This window comes from Neolamprologus brichardi, chromosome 14, assembly GCF_056152115.1.
Source record: "Neolamprologus brichardi isolate AB-2024 chromosome 14, ASM5615211v1, whole genome shotgun sequence".
Lineage (NCBI taxonomy): Eukaryota > Metazoa > Chordata > Actinopteri > Cichliformes > Cichlidae > Neolamprologus > Neolamprologus brichardi.
The window spans coordinates 22,703,383-22,725,622 of record NC_142117.1 but is presented as its reverse complement, the minus strand read 5'-3'; the positions used below and the strand labels follow the sequence as shown (position 1 = coordinate 22,725,622).

Sequence of the window (22,240 nt, the reverse complement as noted above, 5' to 3'; positions counted from 1 at the left end):
TTTTTTTGTGTTTGAGTAGAGCTGCTGAGCTGATTCTTTTAGTCAAAACACAGCAGGTTTGAATGAATATTTGCCTTTCCCCCACTTTTCAATCAATAATAATAATTTTTCATAAATCAAAATCTGTTTTAATCTCCTTTTTTGTGGTTCTCTCCTGTTGCTTTAATAAACCCATGCTTTTCTCTCACAAAGCCACAGGTAGTCCTTGAAAGACCGGAGGAGGTTGTGAGTGCTTTTCGAAGTTTTCCCTCTCTGCCTCTTGTCTTCTATCGGATGGAAGAATGGAGGTGAGGAAAGAAGTGAGGGAGAGGGTAGAACAGAGGAAAAAGACGGAGAATAAGCCCCCAAAGCAGCACTTAAAGTAAGTCTGCATTATTGATGTGGAGACAAAGCGAAACATTTATTTATCATCAAGGATGTGCAGAAGCTAAGCCGATCCCCGCAGAGCTGGAACAGAGAGAGAAAGAGAGAGTAAGTGAGGGTCAAAAGACAGAAAGAGGCCATGCTGAAAGAAAGATGTCTAAGGAGGCTTCAGTGTGTTTGTGTGAGGATACAGTAGAAGGTCAAGCCTAAGATGTGTCCTGCGCATTTTATCTAGTCTGCTGTGGGATTTCCTCTGGGCTGAAGGATCAAGACCAGGCCAGAGAATTATTTATGAGTCCTAAACATGCTTCCATATCACACTGTTTATCACATGCTTCCCCCCCCCCCCCCCCCCCACACACACACACACACACACACACACACAAAACTTGATGTTGTCGCAAGCCCATTCGTTTAACATCTTTGTTATTTTAAGACTACAGCTGTGTATAAGTGTCTTATTTGGAATTTAATTGACTACTTTTTCAATTATTGATTCCTCTATTGTAAAGGATTCGAAGAGAAGTGCCCATAAAATGTGCATTACATGCCCCCATGTTACCAGCACAAGTGCACACATACAGTATTAGAGATGTTGACTTTCTCCAAAAACAGAAGGGATTGCAGATTTCCTGCACAGTAGGTAAATGAGAAGCAGATGATGAATGAACAAAGCTTGCGTTGCGTGCAGTAGTTAAGACAACTCGAGCATTAACACTAGTTACCATAGTGATTAAGCTTTGTATTAGCAACTCAAATTGTCACCTGTCGCAACAACGGGGAACCCTTCACTGCATGTCAGATTAGCCATAATGTTTGGCTTAAATAACGCACATTGTTCGGCTGTGACTGATGGATTTGCAGGGAACCGACGTGTGAAAGTGGCTGAACACTGCATGAATAGTGCGATTTCATCGGCATGGCTGTACATTGTGTGCATTTGTGTACGTGTGTTTGCGTGTAGGGGAGGCCGTTAGGGGATAAGCACTCAATAACAGCTGACACTGAGCTGCCCTCTGCTCTCGCTCACACAAAGGACTATGATTATATTACTGTTTGACTGCCTATCCCTCTCTCCCTCCACCCCCCCCCCCCCCCCCCCCCCCCTTCAGACCCTATACTGCCAAGCTCTCTGTGCACTCAACGGCTAGGATAATTACCACTATTGTGTCTCTCGCTCTCTCTCTCTCACACACACACACACATACACACACACACACTCCCATGCAAAGTGTGCCACGTGCTTGCCAGCTACCCCATCTGTCCTCTACTCTCTCCCCCTTTTTTTCTTTCTGCTCCCTCCCTCACTTTTTATCTGTTTATGTTTCTGCACCCTGAGACATTTGTCGTTCGGCAGAAAAGGGGAAATCCATTATTGGAAGGGAGGGGTTGGAATAAAGACATGTAATTTTTACTACTTACATTTCTCTCAGCACTATACAGTGGACAGCAGGTTCTTTTCGAGTGGCTAAACACCGATTCAGTTGTGTAAAATGTGGAATAGAATAATGCATCATAGCGGGACAGACTTATTACTGAATATCAATATTCTTCCCAATACCTGATCGTCTCCTCTCTTTATCCCTTTCGAATTCTTCAGCCTTCTGATTTAGCAAAGAAAAAGAAAAGTGAACCGCAGAAAGTGAGAGGGTAGCGAGGGATAGCGTGTGTGACAATACTGTCCCCTTTATTCCTTTCCTTCCTCCTTATTTCCACAACGAGTTAAACTTTAATGTGTTTTCCCGCTCAAGTACTCAGGGAAACTCCTCAGAAATGGCTTTAGTTGCAGAAACACCAGAGTGGTTGTAGTGTGGCTTCTCTGTGTGCGTGGTGGTATTGTGAGAGAAGTAGATTTAAGTGGTAAGTGGCTGTGTATGTATGTGTGTGGCGGTAGATGAGTGGGGTGAGGTCACAATATGATGCTGGAGTCGTGTTTACACGAGCAAGCGAAGCTGCAGACAAATGTAGCCATTAATACCAAAATCCTTTTCCACCATTTCTCCATCTGCCTTTTCTTCATCCCTCCATCCAGTCTCCTCTGCCTGCAGGAACAAATGCATACCTAGAAAAATACTTTCTCACTCTCTCTCTCTCTCTTTGTGTTAAAGGTTGAGGTGACCACCTTGAGAGTGTATAATTGCTTAATAGCCTGAAAGCTCCCATGTCTACTCCAGAGGCCTTTGCTCAGTGAAGATCGATCAAATACTCTGGCTGCCAGTGACAACTTCGAAGATACATGTACACACACACACACACACACACACACACACACGAAACATAGGGGCTAACAATGAGTGCGGCTCAAGAAATGGACAGAGACAGTTAAAGAAAAAGAGAAACAGAGAGTGAGAGGAAAGAGGAGTACCTCCCTTAGTGGCTGCCATGTGGCTTTAGCCATCTGTTGGCAGAGTCTAAATTAATTAGCTCCACTCATTACTAGTTTGCAAGATGCCTGCAGTCTAAACCAGACACCAGCTCTCCAACTTCCCTTTTTTCACAGTATCTTCTTCTTCACCCTCTCTTGTGACTAAAAAGCTTCCTAGCATAGATTAGACCTTATGCTGAAATGTTTAACATTATAATGCACATATTCAATTTAACTTGTCATCAACAGACTCACTGTCACTGTTTTATTTTTACCTTAATCACAGGGATTGGCCAGGCTTGTCTATCTTAAAGTGAAATCAGAAAGAAACACATTCTAGGTTAATGCTGCTGATCTCATGAGTTTCACTTTCTGGTTAAATAAAGGCAAAACGTTCAAATGTGAGAAACAGTGATATGATATACAAAGTCAAAGGAAAACATTTAGGTGGGTGTGAATTTGATCATATTTCATGGTGAGGCATTATGAGTCTTTTTCACAAATGTGCAGATCAGACGAAATGAAGGAGGAGGATATCAGAGAAGAACTGTAGTTCCTGGTGAGCTGTGAGATCAGTCACAGGCTAAACCAAACACAAAAACACAGCCACAGTTGCACATTCATTGTTGTTGGATTACAGGTAACGTCTGTACAGTTGGAATTCTTCCTATTTGGGTAAATGAACAAAAATCACTGACATACACACTAATATAAATACTATTTTACCCCTACATTTCATCTCTATTCACTGAAAAATTAACAACTCTTGCCCATCATGTTCCTTGTACCTCCTACACTTCTCTGCATGTTTAGGAGACTCAAAAATGAGAGCTCAACACAGTGAAGTTCTCTCTTGAGAGAGAACTGTCTTTGCAAAATATGAACTTTTCTTCAAGCATTTGGTCAGGTTTCCTGTAAGTTTTACCTCTGAAAAAATCAACTATCCCACTATAACTGCAATAATTATTCTCAAATGAAAGACTGGGTATTGCCCAAATCGGGTAAGTTAAAGAAACAACTGTGTGTGAAAACGTGAAAATGAATCCAAAACCCTCAGAAATCTCTTGGACCTGGAATCCAGGTCTATAGTTGGAGACCTTTAAAGCCCACAGTGTAGTGATCAGCTGTGATACAAAATTCAAATGTGTAAAACAAATCTATTCATACTGAAACAAAACCACAACCACAAAATCTCAGCGATGCTCCATCTAGACACACCTTCTCTCACCCTTCGCCCTCCCCTCCCTCCTTTTCTCGCCCTGCCCTCTTATCCCACTTTTCCCTCTCATCCTTGGGGAGTGCTCTGTGCCACCGCAGAGACGACAGATGGGGCTCAACATCATCCAGAGAGTGAGAGAGATGGAGGGACAGAACAGGGGAAGGTTGCATTCATTATTTACATCACTTGGTATTGGAATATTAATGCTAAAAGCAATCGGGTAACCCTTCATTAAATTAACTGAAGATGTAGGGAAAGAGAGGAGAGGGTGAGATGGAAGGATGGGGAGTGAGCGAGGCAGAGACAGTGGGAGAGTAGAAAGAAGCACACTCTGTTAAATGGGCCTTAAAATTAGTGAAGCAAAAACACCTCCATTAAGAAAGCCTGCATCTCTCTTTTCCCTCTCTTCTTCCACTCTAACTCTCCCCTTTTCTGCTCACTACCTTATTTTAAACACCTCTTTGTCTTTCATAAAAATCACTGCTTTACCCACAAGCGCCTGCTCCGAACCTCTTTGAGAAATATGCATTTCTGTGCTGTCCCTCTTAAGTGCCTGTTCAAAATTTAAACATGCTTATGGTGGCAGAAAGTGTCTTTGGTCCCCATGTGCAGCATATCTCTGGAGAGTACTCCTCTGCCTTTTATTCTCTCTATCAATCTCTCCTTGGCAACTTCTTTTTTTTCCCTTTATCCTGCATCTTTCTTTCATCACTTATTCTTAGCTCTCTTCTTCCTATCTCTCAATTTCTCCTTGAGTCTGTATCTCTATTTCATCTTCTTTCTCTCCCCAAAGTCCAAAATTATTGTCCCACATGTGCACACACGGAAGAAAAAGCAGACGAAAGCGTAAGTACACAGATGCACAACCATGCATATTCATACTTAAATGTACAAATTCAAGCCCACAGACAGGACACACACAGCACACAAACACACACACACTCTAAGCGTGGCAGAATGCTTCTGTCCTGCACAGCAACACATTGCGTATATGCAGAGCCACTCTCCCTATTAGTGGAACACTGCTACATGCTGTTGACTTCTGGAGAGGAAAACATACAGTCATATTCAGAGGTTATCAACTGATGTTACAATTACCCACCCACCTCCTACACTGAGCATGTGCAACATGCACGAAATAGGTAGATGGCTTCCATACAGTAGGTCAAACTAAAATAATGGCTAACACTGAAAAATTGGGTCATTCTCTGTTGATGGACAAAGAAATTTTAGATTTTTTTAGATGCAAATGATGCCCAGTTGACATCCAATTTTTTAATATAAATTAATAATACAACTTTTTAAATCAGTTATAACTACACTAATCTAGCTAATCTAACTATTTTCAGCAGCACAACTGACTATTTCTATTCATCCATATCTTGATCCATTCAAGCATCAATACCCTCTTAATTATGGTTTACATGAAGATGTACTATAAAGTATTTCATTTATTTATGTCCTAAGAAAACACCAGCACAGCGGTAATGGGGCAAGGCACTTATTGACTGCAGGACTCAATTAACAACCTTATGTTTAGCAACCTTTTTATCTGGCTTAGGAAAACACAATAAAGATTTTATTTTGCAGATAGGGTGTTATCTCCAACGACACTTCGATAGGAGTCACTTAACCTGATGCAAATGCGTATTTTTAATCAGCTTTTACATTTTAATTTTATTCATTTGAGAGAAAATGTTTAAACTGTTACTGAAGATTTAACTTTCTTCATTGGTGACTTGAAAAGAAACAGAAGAAAATGCGATGCAGCAATGTACTTCTCTGTATGAAGCAGAATTCTTTCAAATCTTTTGTGGTGGGTAAAATATGCTTGTTCTGGTTCAGTCTGAATTGCAGAAAAATTGGGGCTCTGACATTGGTTTTGAACCACTATTAATTAGTTATGTCAGTGTGTCCAGGCTACTCTTCCACAATGCTCTTTCACAGTTTATGCATTGATGTTATTGCGAATTAAATATTATTATAATTAGAGAACTGCTTAATAATATTCAGATATTGTGAACTAAAAATAGGCTTAATTAAATGCCTTTAGATAGCTACAGCTTGAGGTTACATGAAAGTTTATGCTGTTTCCATAGCAACAGAAACTAACCTGAATCTGGGATGCCAGGCATCAGAGCAGCAGTTACTTGGCTAATCTGCACCTAACTACTTGTGCAACCACACTGTGTATGCACATGGTGGTTTTAAAAATGTGTGTTTTAAAAATAACAGCAATCACATTTTTGCATGTTATACATTATCCTGCACTTAAAAAACTGAACAGAATTTATTGCATGCCCAGTAAAGTGATGTCAAGTTCCACTTATACCCACACCCTCTAGGGCATAGGTGTCAAACTCTGGCCCGCGGGCCAAATTTGGCCCGCAGCCTAATTACATTTGGCCCGCGAAGCCATACCAAATTACTATTAGAGCTGGCCTACTGGTATTATACAGCTAATATATATATTGTTTAGTATTAAGCTTTGCTTGTTCCATATTCAGTTTTCCAGCAAAACTTATTTGAGTCCATAAGAAAAGATTCATTCTTATATCTGGAGGAAGATGTTTTTTTCAATAAATATTAATGTTAGCCCGCGACTTTGTTGCAGTTTTGAATTTTGGCCCACTGTGTATTTGAGTTTGACACCCCTGCTCTAGGGTGATACCAAATGAATTAGGGGATCAGTTTACCAGGTCAGTGTATCAGGTGGATAGAACTGAATATATTGTTTTCAACATACAGTCCATAGTGCCACATGACTACAGTCTATATAAGCTGCCACAGCATGAAGATACGTTAATGTTAATAACTGTGTAATAAACATGAAACTCTTTTTTTTTTTTTTTGTTTTCTCATCTGTCCTATAACTGATTACTGTATCATTCCCACCTATGTTAGTCTAAAATTGCAAAAAAAAAAAAAAAAAGATGGGTAATGAGAAAGAATTGTAGGTATAAGGGACCAATAGACATCTTTTTTCCAGTCAACAGAAATAAACAAGGCATTCACTTGTCAGCCTGCAGGAAAAGGGAACACTTTATGCAGAGGAAAAGAGACAGGCTTACACAGACGCACACACACAAAGCAAATCGGGGGATGCTGGGGATGGATGCCATTGGCGAGTGAGAGTGCTTAAGTCAAAATCTCTCTCTACAGTGTTGACATTGCAAGAACCGCCTGATATGTAGCCTTGGCAGGTTTAAGTCACGACAGTGTCATTAACTTCCTGGTTTTCCAAAATTGCACATATACTCTTAAAAGGCCAAAAAGTTAAGACCACTGCCCAGAAAGACTAAAAAAATCAAACTTCTAAAGTTTTTCACTTGGACACCTAACACAGTTTTAAAGCAGCTGTGTTTTTCTTAGGATACATGTTTTGGAGGAATGTAAACGCAAAAACAAGTTTGTCGCCCACAGGTTGTTTTCCTTCCTTTCTTTCTTTTTACATGCTTTTAATGTTGTATTTGTACGCAAGCAATTGTAGCTACAATAGAAAACAATATGTTTTATTTTGTAGAGAGGCTGCATCTGACACATCATTCATTTTCAACTTGGCTGCAGAGATGTAGTCAACAAGGATGAATGAGCTGTAGTGTGAGCACTCAACTGTCAATCTGTGCTCATACACAAGAGCTTTGTCCACAAGTGTGTGTGGGGGAGTGTGTGTGTGTGTGTGTGTGTGTGTGTGTGTGCGTGTGTGTGTGTGTGTGTGTGTGTAAAGCTGACTCCAGAGAGAATGTACCAAGGCTAAAATGACTTTCAACTGAAATGTATATGAGATTCAAATTACATTCTCTTTTTCCACTATACTCTCCCTTCCCGCACTCCTCTCACCCTTTCTTTGTCTTCTGGGAGCCTTAGTCAGCTAAGCTTAGATGTAAAAAGATTGCCTTCTTTCTCTTGCTCTCTCACACACCAAAACACACATTCTTTGTCAGAGGGCAGCTGGATGTAGGAATAGTACTGAAAGACAAAATATAGTCAGGTTATAAGAAAGCTTCCTTTAAAAAATGACCTGCAGTATGGCAGCGTGTTTCTCCGTGCTGCATTCAGTGACAACTGGTAAGTGAAAGTTTCCAGTGTCTAGGAAAATTCAAAGAAAAAAAGTTCAATGTAATGCTCTTTCTAAGTCTTGATGTTATTCCACATAATGGAACCTTGGACAATAAAAATGAAGTAGAGCTTCTCTACGTATGAGTTCGGCTGAATGATAATTAATTTAGTCCTTTAGCTCACTTGAAACTGTGGCTGTATTGTCATAATTGATTCAAGCTCTCACTACTAGCTTAACATTGTTAACTTTACTTCATGCGCAACAAAGCAAACCTGGAGGCGGCAAGTTTTTTCTTCTGGCTTTGTGCATTGAACACCTGGAGGTTGAAAAGGACACAATTTTGAGTTGTGATTTCCCACCTACAAAATGTGTCACTGCATTGAAAAACAGATAAGAACGTTCTTTTGACTTGGCATAAAGTCTAAGCCAAGTCAAAAGCTGTTTCAGTGACTGCTCAGACAGTCGCTGTCCAAGAGAAAAACATTGCTCACAAAACACCACAAAATTGCAAAATTTGCCAAAAAAGTAAAACATGAGAAGAGCCTACATTCATTTTGGCACCACAATTGTTGGCTAGATGAAGCATGAAACATGAAATATGATAGTGTCCACAACTTCAGCATAGCGTAGGCTGAAATACAAGGGCATGGTGTCGACCGTGAGCTGCTAATACACCTGGGCTGCTACTATAGATGGTGCTGCGAATGCAAGTTTGTAAACCAAAGCACTAAAACAGAAACTTAAGGCTTAGCCTAAACTTTGTCTCTGTTCTGTCACTTTAACGCAATAAAACTCAGGAGTTTTGTTTGAAAAATCAGATACACCCATTACAGTAAAGACAAATTAAGCAGAATGACTTCTAAGAAACGCATAAACATTTCCAAATGTCTGCACAACACTGCAATCGTGTATTCCCATTAACTGGGGGTGAATTCTGGGGAGGACTGGGTTCTGTTTTGGGGACTCAGTAGTAGTTTTAATGACTTTATGTTACGGATAAATCCTTATATTTGAATAAGATGCCTTTTTAACTTTTTTAAAAGTGGATTTTTAAAACAAAATTTTGTTTGTTGACCACACCAAAAATCGGATTATTAATAGCAGTAACCTTTATTTAGTTTGGGTGCTTATAAATGAAAAAGCAAAAAGTTGGAGGATTCCTCCAAAGACATTTGAAACTCACATTTCTGTTTTCAAACAATGTCCCCAGTGAGTGAGAGGAACAAAAACCCAGATTGCCCTGGGCATCGTAAAACAATGGCTATGCACATGAACAAAACAGACAAAAAACAAAATGAAACAAAGGAAAAAAAAAAAAACAGGCTGCACTTTCAAAATACCAACAGCTAAGGTACAGAAAGTGAGCGCAGAGAAAATAGGTAGGTGAGGGAAGAATAGGAAGAGGGCAGACACACTGAAAATAGCAGAATGTGAAGAAAAATAATGATGCAAAACAAGAGGCGATCAAGTGGGCCTGATAAGCGCTTGAGAGGAATAAATGTCAAGTCAAGCAGTAAGAGAACCCTAGGAGGCAGAGGTAAAACAGAAAGTGAGAAAGAGAGAGTGCATTTATGACACAAACAAACCAGATATGGAAACATGAAGGGCAGATGTGAATCGGTCTATAATGGATCTGAGCTGCTTGCACCACTTTGTTGCTGCAGCTAAATTAAAATACGAACCGAAAACTTGAAAAAAAAAAAGGTATTGACAAAAAAACAACAACACCAACTCTAAATGTGTTATACTCCACCGACTTCTATGAGCTATTGATGTGTGTGCGCTGATACGGAGGCATATGTCTTATGGGAGTCCTCAGGCCATCTCATAGATCCCAGAGAGCTCATTGATTAGCTATTAATAAAACACAGAGATGGCACTGCTGACAAGGGAGATCAGTGGGCTCACACACATGCGCTCATGCACTTAGACACACACAGGCAGATGCACATCTGAATTTAACAGATATGACAGAGGTTATGTGAGGTTAAAGGGAAAGAGTGGGAAGGGCGGGAAAGTCCAGAAATCCAATAAAAATGGCAAGTGTCAAAAAGGGTAAAATAAAAATTGAGAAGGACTAAAAAAAAAGGAAGTGTAGGTCAAATGTGCAAACCTGTTTCACCTGTCTTCCTATTCTACGGCTATCTCGCTGTCCTTTTACTTTGAAGCTCTCTGTCTCTCCCTTACTGCCTCTGCTTGTGTCCACTGTGGGCTGCGTGTCATGGGTCTGTCGGCTGTCGCCATCCTGACTTTGATTAACTGTGATCTTTCAGCCCGAAGAAAAGAAGTGGATCCAGAAAAGTGAGAAGAGTGCCAGAGGCAGACAAAGAGAGGTAAGAGGAGGAGCTCCTCAAGCAGATGGACACAACGCTGGTCAGACCAAGACGTGTTCCAGAGAGAGAAAGAGACTGTAAGGACAAAGAAATAGAGAGCAATGCATCAAGCAGAACACATTTTCATCTCTTTTCTGCTTTATTTGCTCCCATTTTGTTCCCGGTCCCACACCCCTCTGCTTTCCTCCTCCTCCTCTTCCTCTTCAGCTACCCTGCCTCCTTCCACCCTCCCTCTCTCTTCTCCTAGCATGTACATCTTCAGGTCATGGGTCATTAAGTCAGCTCCAGCGGGGATGTGTTGGAACAGGATATCTCTCATATTGCCCTGCCCCCAGCGCACTACTAAAAACACAAATACACAGAAACACATGCATGTCTACAACTACAGATGCACATAGGAATGCTCTGTTTTCTTTCTTTTCCTTTGCTTATGTAGCCTTTCTTTAACACAAATGTAACGACTAGACACATTTTTCGACCTGCCAACACTCAACTTCAGCATTATCTGCTGCGATTACAGTCCTCAAAGTCATCATATTCTTGACACCGAATGAAACATTTTCAGTGTTTAATGGCAACACTGCACTCTGTACACAGCAGGGCTGAACTGAAAATTATCAATAATGATAAAGCCTCACATTTTATCATTAACCAATTTGTCCACAAATGGCAGAAAATTGTCACAACATCACAATTTCTAAAAGTCAACGATGCAAAGAAGAAGCAAATCGTCTTCTATAAAACCTAGGAATTTGTGGTATTTTTTATTTTTTCTCAAGAATGACTTAAACCATTAATCAATTATCCAAATTGTTTTTTTCTTTAGTTTAATCAGCCGCTGGTGTTTATGGAAGCTTATTTCGGCCATTAAAAAGAAAAACCTTAATTTTCAGTTATTATCTCCAAATTTTGACTTACTTACTTGAAATTTCAAGTTATTTTACTTAGTTGAAATTTTAAGATAATAGCTTGAAATGTTTACTTAAAACAGGCTTCTGTATGGTTTCACCAATCATACACTATTTGATTTTTTGAAGAAAACAATAAATATTGGCCCACAGCACAGTTTTTTTTTCTAACTTTAAACAGTTCCAGCTCATATTTTCTCACCTACTTAAGAGTGCAGTTCAACCATTTGAAGCCAATACATGATGCAGTTCTCTTTTTTCAAATAAAGGTAAAATAAGTAACCCGTGTCAAACACAAACTATGGTGTTTGCCTACTTAAAATGAGCAGCAGACCAACTTAAGGAAAGGTCACACAAAGTGAATTCACCCTACAGCTTAAGCACATGTGACAAACACTGTCACTGCAAATTCCTGGTTGCAGATTCCAACGCATGCACTTACACACACACACCCAGCACACACACACACACATACACACAAATGTGCATACAAGTGCAGCGCTTCACCATGGTTTTTGTGCACTGTCAAACAACATTAGATCGCAAGGAGGTGTCAGTGGGATAATTAGAATAACACATCCACTGCATTCTTCATTATGTGTGTCATCTTCACTTACTGGCTCTGCTTCCTCACTGACACCACCCATACTCCCACCCCTGACAAACACACACAATCCTAACCAATCTTACAAGTGACATGCTTTTTTAGGCAAGTTATGCTCCCCATTAGTGATGATCTGAAGTAAAAATCTAATTGTCTGAACCTCTATCATGTATTTTTTCCCCTAATTAGCTTCTTGGGATGGAAGAGGAGGAGAAAGGCAGCAGCGATATACAAAGTTAAAGCTCCGGCGTCACTACTTGAGGAAGAAGTTGTTGGCGAGATCACGGTGGGTGATGAGTAATGCTCTGACGTCGGCTCTGCAATTGGCACAATATCTGACAGCAATTCTGTCTGCTGGCATGTACCTAGTCAGTATTGTAAGGATATACGTGGAAAGATCCAGGGCACGTATCCAGTCAGTCATAAATATGCAAACCTCATGGGAGGTGGATCTGCAACAAAGCCTATATAACAAGAAACATACAGTGTAACATGAAAGGCACACCGGTCAACAGGTCACAAACACACACACACACACACACACACACGGACACATGAGAAATCCGCGTGAATGTGCTTCTGAACACCTTGTGCTTAATGAATAACTAACTAGCTGAGAGGAAAAGGGAGCCATCTTCTCTGAGTAACGCCAAATGAATTCGCCGAAGCGCTATGCAAATGTTCCCTGGGCTAACGAGACTGCCTGCATGATTGGAGTGCCATTGAAATTCTCCTCGTGCACAACCCTCTCTCACTTCCTACCTCCCTCTCTCCCTCCTTCAATCTCCCTCCATCTCTCCCGCCATTTCAATCTCTATGCAGAACATCCATGTTCCTGAGCATGTACTTTCCATCTATCTATCTATCTATCTATCTATCTATCTATCTATCTATCTATCTATCTATCTATCTATCTATCTATCTATCTATCTATCTGTCTGTCTATCTATCTATCTATCTATCTATCTATCTATCTGAAATCTACAAAATAGAATTTCTTTTCAATATTCAAATCATGTTATCCACAAAGACAAACACAGCGGCCCTATCAGTGCCTGGACAGCAGTGAATGCCCCTGTGTCTGACTCTCTTTCTGTCTGTCTCACTGACACAGCCAGCACACACACGCACGCACACACACACATGCGCACACAAAGTCCGCTCAAACAGAGCAAGCTTAGAGTCACTCTGCACCTGTTCTCTCTGTAAAACATCCAAACACGAGTGCTGAATAAATAACCCAACCTAACATGCATCACTGCCAGAATCGGACACACACACACACACACACACACACACACACACACACACACACACACACACACACACACACACACACACACACAGCCCATAAACACACATCAATAAGTAAACAGCACCCATTTCCCCTCCACAGTTACCCCCCTGCCTGCCCTCTTCCCCCACCTTTACCCTAGGTATGAATGGTAACCATTCTAAAGACAAACACACATAGATGTGCACCATGTGTGTAATGGTTAATGGTTAGATACTAACAGGAATAAGTAAAGAAAGTCTAAAGAAAAATGAGAAATGGAGGGGAGAGGGGAGGTAGGGGAGCATTAAGTACTTGTCAGATGCATCTTTAATGGTAGGCCCCACTGGCTTTAAAGCCCCTGGCCTTCTCCCCTCCCTGGGGTGCTGGGGACAGCAGGAAATCTCAGCGCACACACCTCTTTCTTTGTCCATCTGTCCAACCCCTTATATGTCCTCATACACCTACCCACCTCATTCCATCATCCCTGCATCCTATGCCCACTTTCCCATCTGCATAATTTAACATGTCATGCTTTTGTGCCACTTTGTCTCTCTCTTTTTCTGCCTATTCTGCCATTTTTCAGCCTATCTGTTGTTCACTTTCAGGCCTGATGGAGTGGAAGAAAAAAAGACGATACTTTGTCACTTCACTATTTCCTAATAAGTGCCTCTAGAAAAGAAGGGCGGGAGAGGGATAAAGTTAAAAGTGGAAAGACAGAGGGGTGGGAAGAGTACAGGTCCTCTGCGGAGTGGCTACAAAATGGAGACTGGGACAGAAGCTACTGCAGCTGTGGTGACGCTACACTTCACAGAGAGAGAGGCAGTGTGTGTGAAAGAGAAGGGGGATTAAACAGCCTCAATCAATGCAAAAAACACAGACGTCACACTTTTCCACACCCTCTTCACCCTCGATGTTTACGCTTTCTGTTGTTATCTCCCGCGATATCAACTAATCAATCACTTAGTATTGTTCTGTGACTCTATTTGCTCATTCAAACTATTAACATTTTCAAAAATATTGTAACATTGCAAGTGTCTTCTTTCTCATACTAATAAAGATTGTTCTTTAAGAAGTCATACATTGTTTAAGATAAACAAAAACAACTTAATTGTGTGTGTTAATCTCTTTATCCCTTAGCCTGGTTTAATGCTGTAATATGACTCACAATGTTCTCATTAACATTTAATGAAGCATGCTACTCAGATGCCACCTGAATAGTTCATTCAACCACAGTATGTAAATGTGTAATTCAAATAAGCTGTAGTTTTTTTTTTGCTCTAATGAAGAAAGCACATTATATCTAAGTGTGTACAGTTTGCAGAACTGACTCAGCTGACTCACAAAAGAAAGGAACATTAAAGAGACTACACTGAGTTCATGTGTATCTATTACATAAAATAAAGACCATTCCTGTAAATGTCTGTTGGCAAACTTTGATATTTCTATTTTAACTTCAGTATTTTATGGTGACATTACTAAAAGCAGGTGCACAGATGCTGATGATATTGTTGAATGTGTTGCTTACTTTTGGACATTTCCTTTCCCACAAATACAATTAAAACCATGGCAATCATTTATTAAAAGTAAGATTAAAATTAACATCTAAGTGTGCACATTGCATTTTTGTTTCCTTGGCCCTTTCGAGTGCTGCAACAAGTGTTATGCCCCTGACACAAGCCTGATGTAGAAATCAGGGACACATTCTGGGATTATAGGAAAACATGCACAAGTGAGAAAATACATATAGTTACAGGATGGCAGGAGAAAAACTGTCTTTCAAAGGAAAAGTATGATCACACCATATAAAACGCAAGCTTTTACAGTGCAAACGTGTAAAATTTTGGCATCCATTTCCAAAATACTTAAAGTAAACTGACATATGCTTGACAATTCTGCTGTACGGTTTTAGGTCAGCTATTAGCTATTCTCAATAACAATACATGCATAATATGTATCCAAGGTGTGTTTGCAACTGAACCTCTAACGACCAATCATCTTTAAGCAGGGTTTGATTGCATGCAGGTAGAGAGCAAAAGTGGGATTGCACTTGTCGACATGTGATCTTGAAAGAGTTTGCTGTTGTCTGTGATTTATACAGCTTTATTAATGTACCTGCATTCATAAACTCTCTGCTGGACGGATTAGGAAGTGTTGGCTCAAATATCTGCCTTCTACACTGGAAGCTCCTAGATATTGGCTGTTGTCCCTGTTAACAGAGTGGCCAACAGGTTTATTATAATAATATGTATATCACACAGGCACATAGTGTCACCGACAAGTCACACACAGTGCTTCATCATCCTAATCCAGACCATGGATGATGGACTATACAGTTTGTAATGCAGGAAATGAAGAAAGAAAGAAAGATGCTACATATGCTGATATGTCCTCTGTATGTGTGTGCGTGCGTGCACATGTGTGAGTATGGCGGAGATGAACCGTGGTGATGCACTTATAAAAATCAGGCAGCGATGCATCCTCACACCTTCCTCATTCCGCCCGCCGGATCGCACCCGTTACCATGGCGACTCACAATGTTTTAAGCTCCAACTGGAGGAGGAGAGCGATACTAACAAAGTGACACGCAAACACTCACACATACACACGGATGAAGTTCCTTCGTACACATCGCTGTCAGAGCATACTCTTTCAGTTCCCTAACTGACAAGCAAACAAATGTTAATTTTCTAACCGACAGCAACACCAGCAAACCATCAATTAAAGGGAGAGGCATGGCTAGATAGAGAAGTAGCACAAGAAGGGGAGGAATATGACAAGGGAGTAAAATCCACGATAGCCAGTCAACACGCAAAGCTTCGCTCTGTTTGACTGTCTGCCTGTCTATCTATCTGTCTACTCCCCCACAAATCGCTCCACGAACAGGCCTCAACGCAAACAGATTTGGCTGTCAAATAGTGACATGACACCCAGGCAGGGTCGTCTCACAGTGAGGCCAGCTGTCAGCAAACACCCTCCTGCCTCTTCATCAAAGCCCATTCAAACTTAGCTTTATTGACCAACACAGCCGTCTGTTTGACATGTATCATCCTGTCAAGCCAATACCTTGGCATACAGTGTCCCTAATAAATGGCAAACCACTAGAGCATCTCAAGCGCTATCGAAAGACTGAAAGCTGTACATGCCACCAGGAGCTGATAGATGAAGTGGATGGATAGATGGATGAGGTGTATGGTGGAGTGCAAGTGGGGTGGGTGGGGCCCACACATGGACCCTCTGTGTCTCTGTTTGTGTGTGTGTGTGTGTGTGGTTATGATGCTGACACAGGCCACCAGTCTGTACCAGGGTTGAGGAGGAGGCGTCAAGCCAAAGATGGACAGAAAGAAGAAGAGATGCACTGTGTCACTAATAAAACGTATTCATCAGGACTGAGAGGAGAAGAAGTAGAGAAGAGAAGGAAGCGAAGGAAAAATGGGAAACAAATACTCTCAAGTATTTTGAAATGCCTGCTCAGATATTTCGGGATGATTATATTACTTAGTAAACAATTGGAAAATCAATAAACCATTTTGTTTAAAGATGCCTTATTAGACATCTTCACATGTGCAGAAATGTAAAAGTGACCATTTATAATCATCTAAAAGAATAAGAACAAGAAAAAATCCAAGAAGAACAAATATGTGATTGCTTTCCAATTATTTCTTCATGAACGTTATGATGGTGATCATTGAAATAGTGACAACTGATAACCTGACTGATCATTTCACCTTAAAAATTGTTTTTCAGTTATTGAAAATGAAACAGATTATTGTAGTTCGTGCAGTGATAATTCATTCAAATGGAATCAATGGAATGTATAGTTTTTTTCTTAAAGATCATAGATAACATGAACTGGTCACAGCTGCTCATTCAAATGTCTGTGTGTGTGTGTGTGTGTGTGTGTGTGTGTGTGTGTGTGTGTGTGTGTGTGTGTGTGTGTGTGTGTGTGTGTACATGTGCATACATACTTTTACTTGTCTATATGTGCATGCTTTACCAAAGGCGTCCATCACTCGATCAATAACATACTCCCCCTGAGCTCTTGCACACAGCCATGATACAGTGGCTTTAGCAAATACACACACACACACACACACACACACACACACACACAGAGCTATGAGTCAAACAGACTGGCCCGGTCTCACCACTCTCACACTGAGGGATCCGTGACAAGAGAGAGGGGAATCCAACAGCAAGCTTTATCGATCCAGACTGGAAACCCCCCTCAGGCCACACACACACACACACTTACTATAGTTGTGCTGGATCAATGAGTGCTCCTGTGTGAAGGACAGAGCAATATAGAGAGGCACACAAATACACAGACACCTTTATAGACACACTCACACACAGTGTTGAGAGATGAAACAGGCAGTCTGTATCAGAGAGCAAGATAAGGGGCAGAGAACAATGCGTATCATCTGACCTAAACAGTCTCATCTGACACCCTGCAATTTGCCATTGCTCCATGGAGCAAATGTTAACACTGCAACACAAGCCTGAACACATACTGTAGATACACACGAGTGCCAATGCACAAGCATAGCAGCACGCAGGAGGCCCATACTGATATTTTCACTCTTCAGTTAGACAGTGAATGATTTGTTTAGAGGATCAGATGAAACAGAGTGAACAACACCAGACATAAGAGAGCCCTAGAGGTGTTGCTGCTCTCTTTTAGGTGACTGTGATAACATCAAATTAGACACACACACACACACCCCTCGGTCCTCCTCTTTCTCTCTCTCTCTCTCTCTTGCTTTCTCACTTTCTCTCTCTCACACAAACACAAATAGCACATGTCTGCTAATGTCTGATTTATCCACAGAACACAGCTCTGAACCACAGCAGTGATAGTGACTGAGCAGCCAGGAATGTGTCAGGCAAAGGCCATTTCATCAGCCTTATTTTTGAATGAACGAGGCATTCTGTCATCTTCTCTCACTGGGACCAGTACCAGCAACACAAATAAACACAAATAGATTGATTATTATTGATAAAGAGAAATCAACAATCACAAGAAAGTCCATTACGTTCTGAAAGCAAACCACTTTTTTTTTTAAAAACAAACATCCCTGGATTTAAAGCTTGGACTTCATTTGCAATAACAGAGAAAATTCTTATTTCTCCACCTGCAAATATTCCATTTATGTAGTGGAATGAGATTAGATCATTTGCTTTCCATTATTAACCACAGACACAGAGTGAGCATGAACTTGGAAAATGAACCTGAAGCTTTTGTCTGCAGTCTTAGTTTGGGCTTTTTGATGAATCATTGATTATGAGTGGCTGAATCTCCTACCAGGGACAATGGCGACGGTGTCTTTCTCCCAGGAAACAACGCTGACATACTCCTGGACAGCTGAGGGGATGAGGCACTTGAACACGGCAACATTACCCCGCATGGAGCGCTGGTCGGCCACACGGACTGTGTAGGGCTCCCTGAACACTGGTATGTGAAGAAAAGAGCTGATATTAGTCACTAGATGTACACTGGGTGAGAGTGACAGTTGACACTTCAGTTTAATAAACCTCGATCTGATATTAATACTGATATTTAAAAATTACATGAATGTATGAATGATGAATGCTGATATCATAAATTGGGAGTCTGCACAAACTGTGATATGAGAGGTATAGTTTACTTTTATGCTTTAATTTAATCAAATCTACATCTCTGAAATAGCTTTTTATATACAATTTAGTCCACAAAGGCTGTCAACCAGTCCACAAAAGTCTTTATAATGCTTAGTCAAGCAAAGTACCACAGGAGGGCTACCATACAGCCAAATCATAAAAAGATTGGGATACTCTATAATAGAGTTCAGACACGTAAAGGCAATATGTAATTACAATGTAAGAACACAAGGTAAAGATAATCTGATAATACAGCCTAATAATAATGTGTGACATTTTCATTGAAAACATTTATTCTTCCTTTTAAATTAAGGAACTAAATTCATAAAATTGCATATATTTGTAATATTATTTATTGTGTTTCTCTTTACTTTCTACTGTACATACTGGTATTTAGTGTAACATGTTACACAGTAACGTGCTACTGTAATCACATTACACTTTTCAATAACATGTTACTGTATTGCATTAAATTCAGTAATTACATTACATTTGCAATTATGTTGTTATAAAGGTTCTTCAGTTCTCTACAGGATGCATCAACAGAAACAATAAAAACAACAAACAGAACTTTTTCTTCCTGCACTTGTACTGAAATCCAGAGTAACCATAGTTTGTTTGTTTTTTTTAATTTTCCTAATTAGTTTTTTATTTTTAATTTCATTTTTATTTTTATTTTTAATTCAATTTAACTTCATTCAAAGTAATTTTTTAAAATATGTTTAGCCCTATGACAGCTGGGATAGGCTCCGGCACCCCCCGCAACCCTGAAAAGGATAAGCGGAAGCGAATGGATGGATGGATGGATGTTTAGTTTAATTTAGTTTAGTCTCTTTAATTATTATCTTATAGAGGGCTTATGTCAGAGGTAAGATTTAGGAAAATAAGTATAAATATTACAATAAAAACACTTAAGTTTTTGAAAGCATTACCTCACAGTCTTGTAAACATCCAGAGTTTCAATAAACACATCCATCAATGACTCATTGGGAAAGTTGTAATAATATTTTTTTAGCACACTAACAGATACTAAAACTCACTTCTATTTTGGTTTTCCAAATTCACAATATCATTTCAGTTAGTTTGCATTTGTTTTCAAAAGTCTAGTTTTTACTTTTATTTTAGTTAACTGCAATGTTTCTCACATCTAATTGGAGTATCAGAATTTCAGGAGCGGGACCACGCCTCTAAACACGCTCCTTCCGGTTGTCATCTAGGTTCCCCCAGTTCTACAAGCTGTTTATTCTCGTTTACGTGAACTCTTCCCTCCCTCTTTGTTTTCAATTCTTTAACTTCTTCACTTCTATTTAGTGCACAGGGATCTGAGGACGTTGGCCCAGCTGGTGAATTTTAGTTTTTAGGAAAAGGGTGGCAAAGTCTACATCTTTAGAGAAGTGGAGATTCGGGCATTGCGTTGGTTTTTATTGCACAAAAAAATAAGAATGTAGTAGTAAAAGTACAAACTACATCCAGGAGTCTGTATTTTTACCTGTTCACGTTCCTGCAGGAGAATTGCTGTGATGCACATGGGGATTCTGCTTTCAGATGGTTTTCAACTTTGAATGTAAACACTAAAAGTAAGATTGTATGATTGTCCTTACTAGGATATTGTTTTGCCTCAGTTTATAGAACTGTAGGTAATTATGCGCAGCAAATAATATAACAAATTACTTATTTTGGAGATTAATTAAGGTAATGAATACATTTTAAGAAAAGTAACAAGGAATGTGGAACACTGAGCTAACAATGCTGGCGGTGAATACTTTTAGGTATTGGAAATTACAACCTAAAATACATCTTAAATGTGTGGAAATTCTTTATTATAATATTCTTTATTCTCTATTATTCTTTATAGTTGCTCTCTATAGAATCAGAATTCATTAACTGAACTCAAAAGATATTTATTTTACTCATTATTATCAAGACTTGACATTCGGATATAGTGATAGTCCTGATTTTAAGCAGTGGTATAAAAAATAGTAATACATCTAAAACAAACAACAACAAAAAAACACAAATATTTTTTTCAAATATTTTTTTCACATGTTGACAATTCACAGCTGACATCTGTCCTGTTCGACAAATACTTAAAGCAGGGTGAGTAAATAGCCTTGTCTGGTGCTTTGTTCAGCCACATTAAGCCAGTTTTTCACTGTTCAGCCACAGCTTTAAAAATCACGGGGCGATTGTAAGGAGGACCGACTCGGAGCTGTGTTGAAGGGGATACGTAGCGAGTTGCTGCTGGCCTTTTAAAGAACAACGCCACAGATGCTATGAGACGGCAAGGAGTGGAGGGTTGCACAGAGCCGATGGAACTGTCACATGCAGGCGCCAGGCATCAAAAACACACCCTCTGCACATGGCATGCAGAGCACTAAACTGTGAATCTGTGCCAGTGTACAGAAAGGATGATGGCGATTAAGACAGGCTTAATGATGAAAACACTAGCCTGTAGCAATAGCCTGATTGGTGAAAAATGTGAAATGCTGAATCAGAGCATAAATTTTCATTAAATAAATTAAGTGAAATTAAATTAATGGATTATTCTGGTAAGAAGGACAGACAGGTAGTTCAAGGACATGCTAGCTCGAGTGAATAAACAGAGCTGTTTTATAAACTGAACTGTGTGGTCTTGGCTGCTATCTTCATCTCATTTGTTTAAAGGTATGTTGCCAGATTTTTCAACACAGACAATTCACATTGGACACTATTTGACTTGAATAAGACGAACAGAAAAACAAAGTTACAGAAGTCAGAGAAGGTCTCAGAAAGGCTGATATCAGGGAGTGTTTCCAGCAATCTATCAATGCGGGCTCTCTTTAGAAATGAGGGCAGTAATGACTTAACAATGTAAAACACACATACACACAACAGAGGGAGTGGCCCTGCACTCCTATGTGTTCGCTCTCCCCCAGCTCTCCAGTGATATAATTAACGCCTAGCCTGAAGGCCAGTTTCCTTGGTCATTAATAATGCTTTATGCCAGCCGCCACTGTCACTGGAACCCAGTGGAACCAAAGCCAGTGTCCTTGTCCAAACGGTGGGGAGTCTTTCACCTTAAAGTTCGATGTTTAATTTCCTGATTCTTTGTCTCACCATGTCTGTTTCTTTCACACTAGCCTACTTTATCCATGTTCATCTAATCCTTGGGCCTCTGACTTGTTAAGGAGTTAAGACTGGGGCAGACTGTGTCAACACCATGGAAATTTCACTTTTTGACATATATATGATTCTGCCAAAAACAGATGATGCATATTGGCTATTGAGCCTTGACACTGACAATTATGGCACTACCATGCCACTTTGGACCTTAATTATGCCTGGTTATTGTTTCTCACTTGGTCACCTAACTCACAGGCAGCTAATGTGAATTGAAGCTTAATTTCTAAATAAATCAAAACTAAAACACAATTAATTCCAATCAGGTCCTAATCTCAGTTTTTCATTTAAACAGCCCTTGCTTTTCACTGAAGCC

At 40.0% G+C, this 22,240-nt stretch overlaps 1 protein-coding gene across 1 annotated transcript in view; it reads right to left on the bottom strand.

Moving 5' to 3' along the window:
- dscaml1 (Down syndrome cell adhesion molecule like 1) overlaps nt 1-22,240 on the bottom strand; it is a 97,677-nt gene that overhangs the window by 60,754 nt on the left and 14,683 nt on the right. Inside the window, exon 3 of the mRNA XM_006795408.3 lies at nt 18,431-18,577. Coding sequence (XP_006795471.2) covers nt 18,431-18,577 — 147 coding nt within the window. The remainder of the gene's footprint in view (nt 1-18,430; nt 18,578-22,240) is intronic.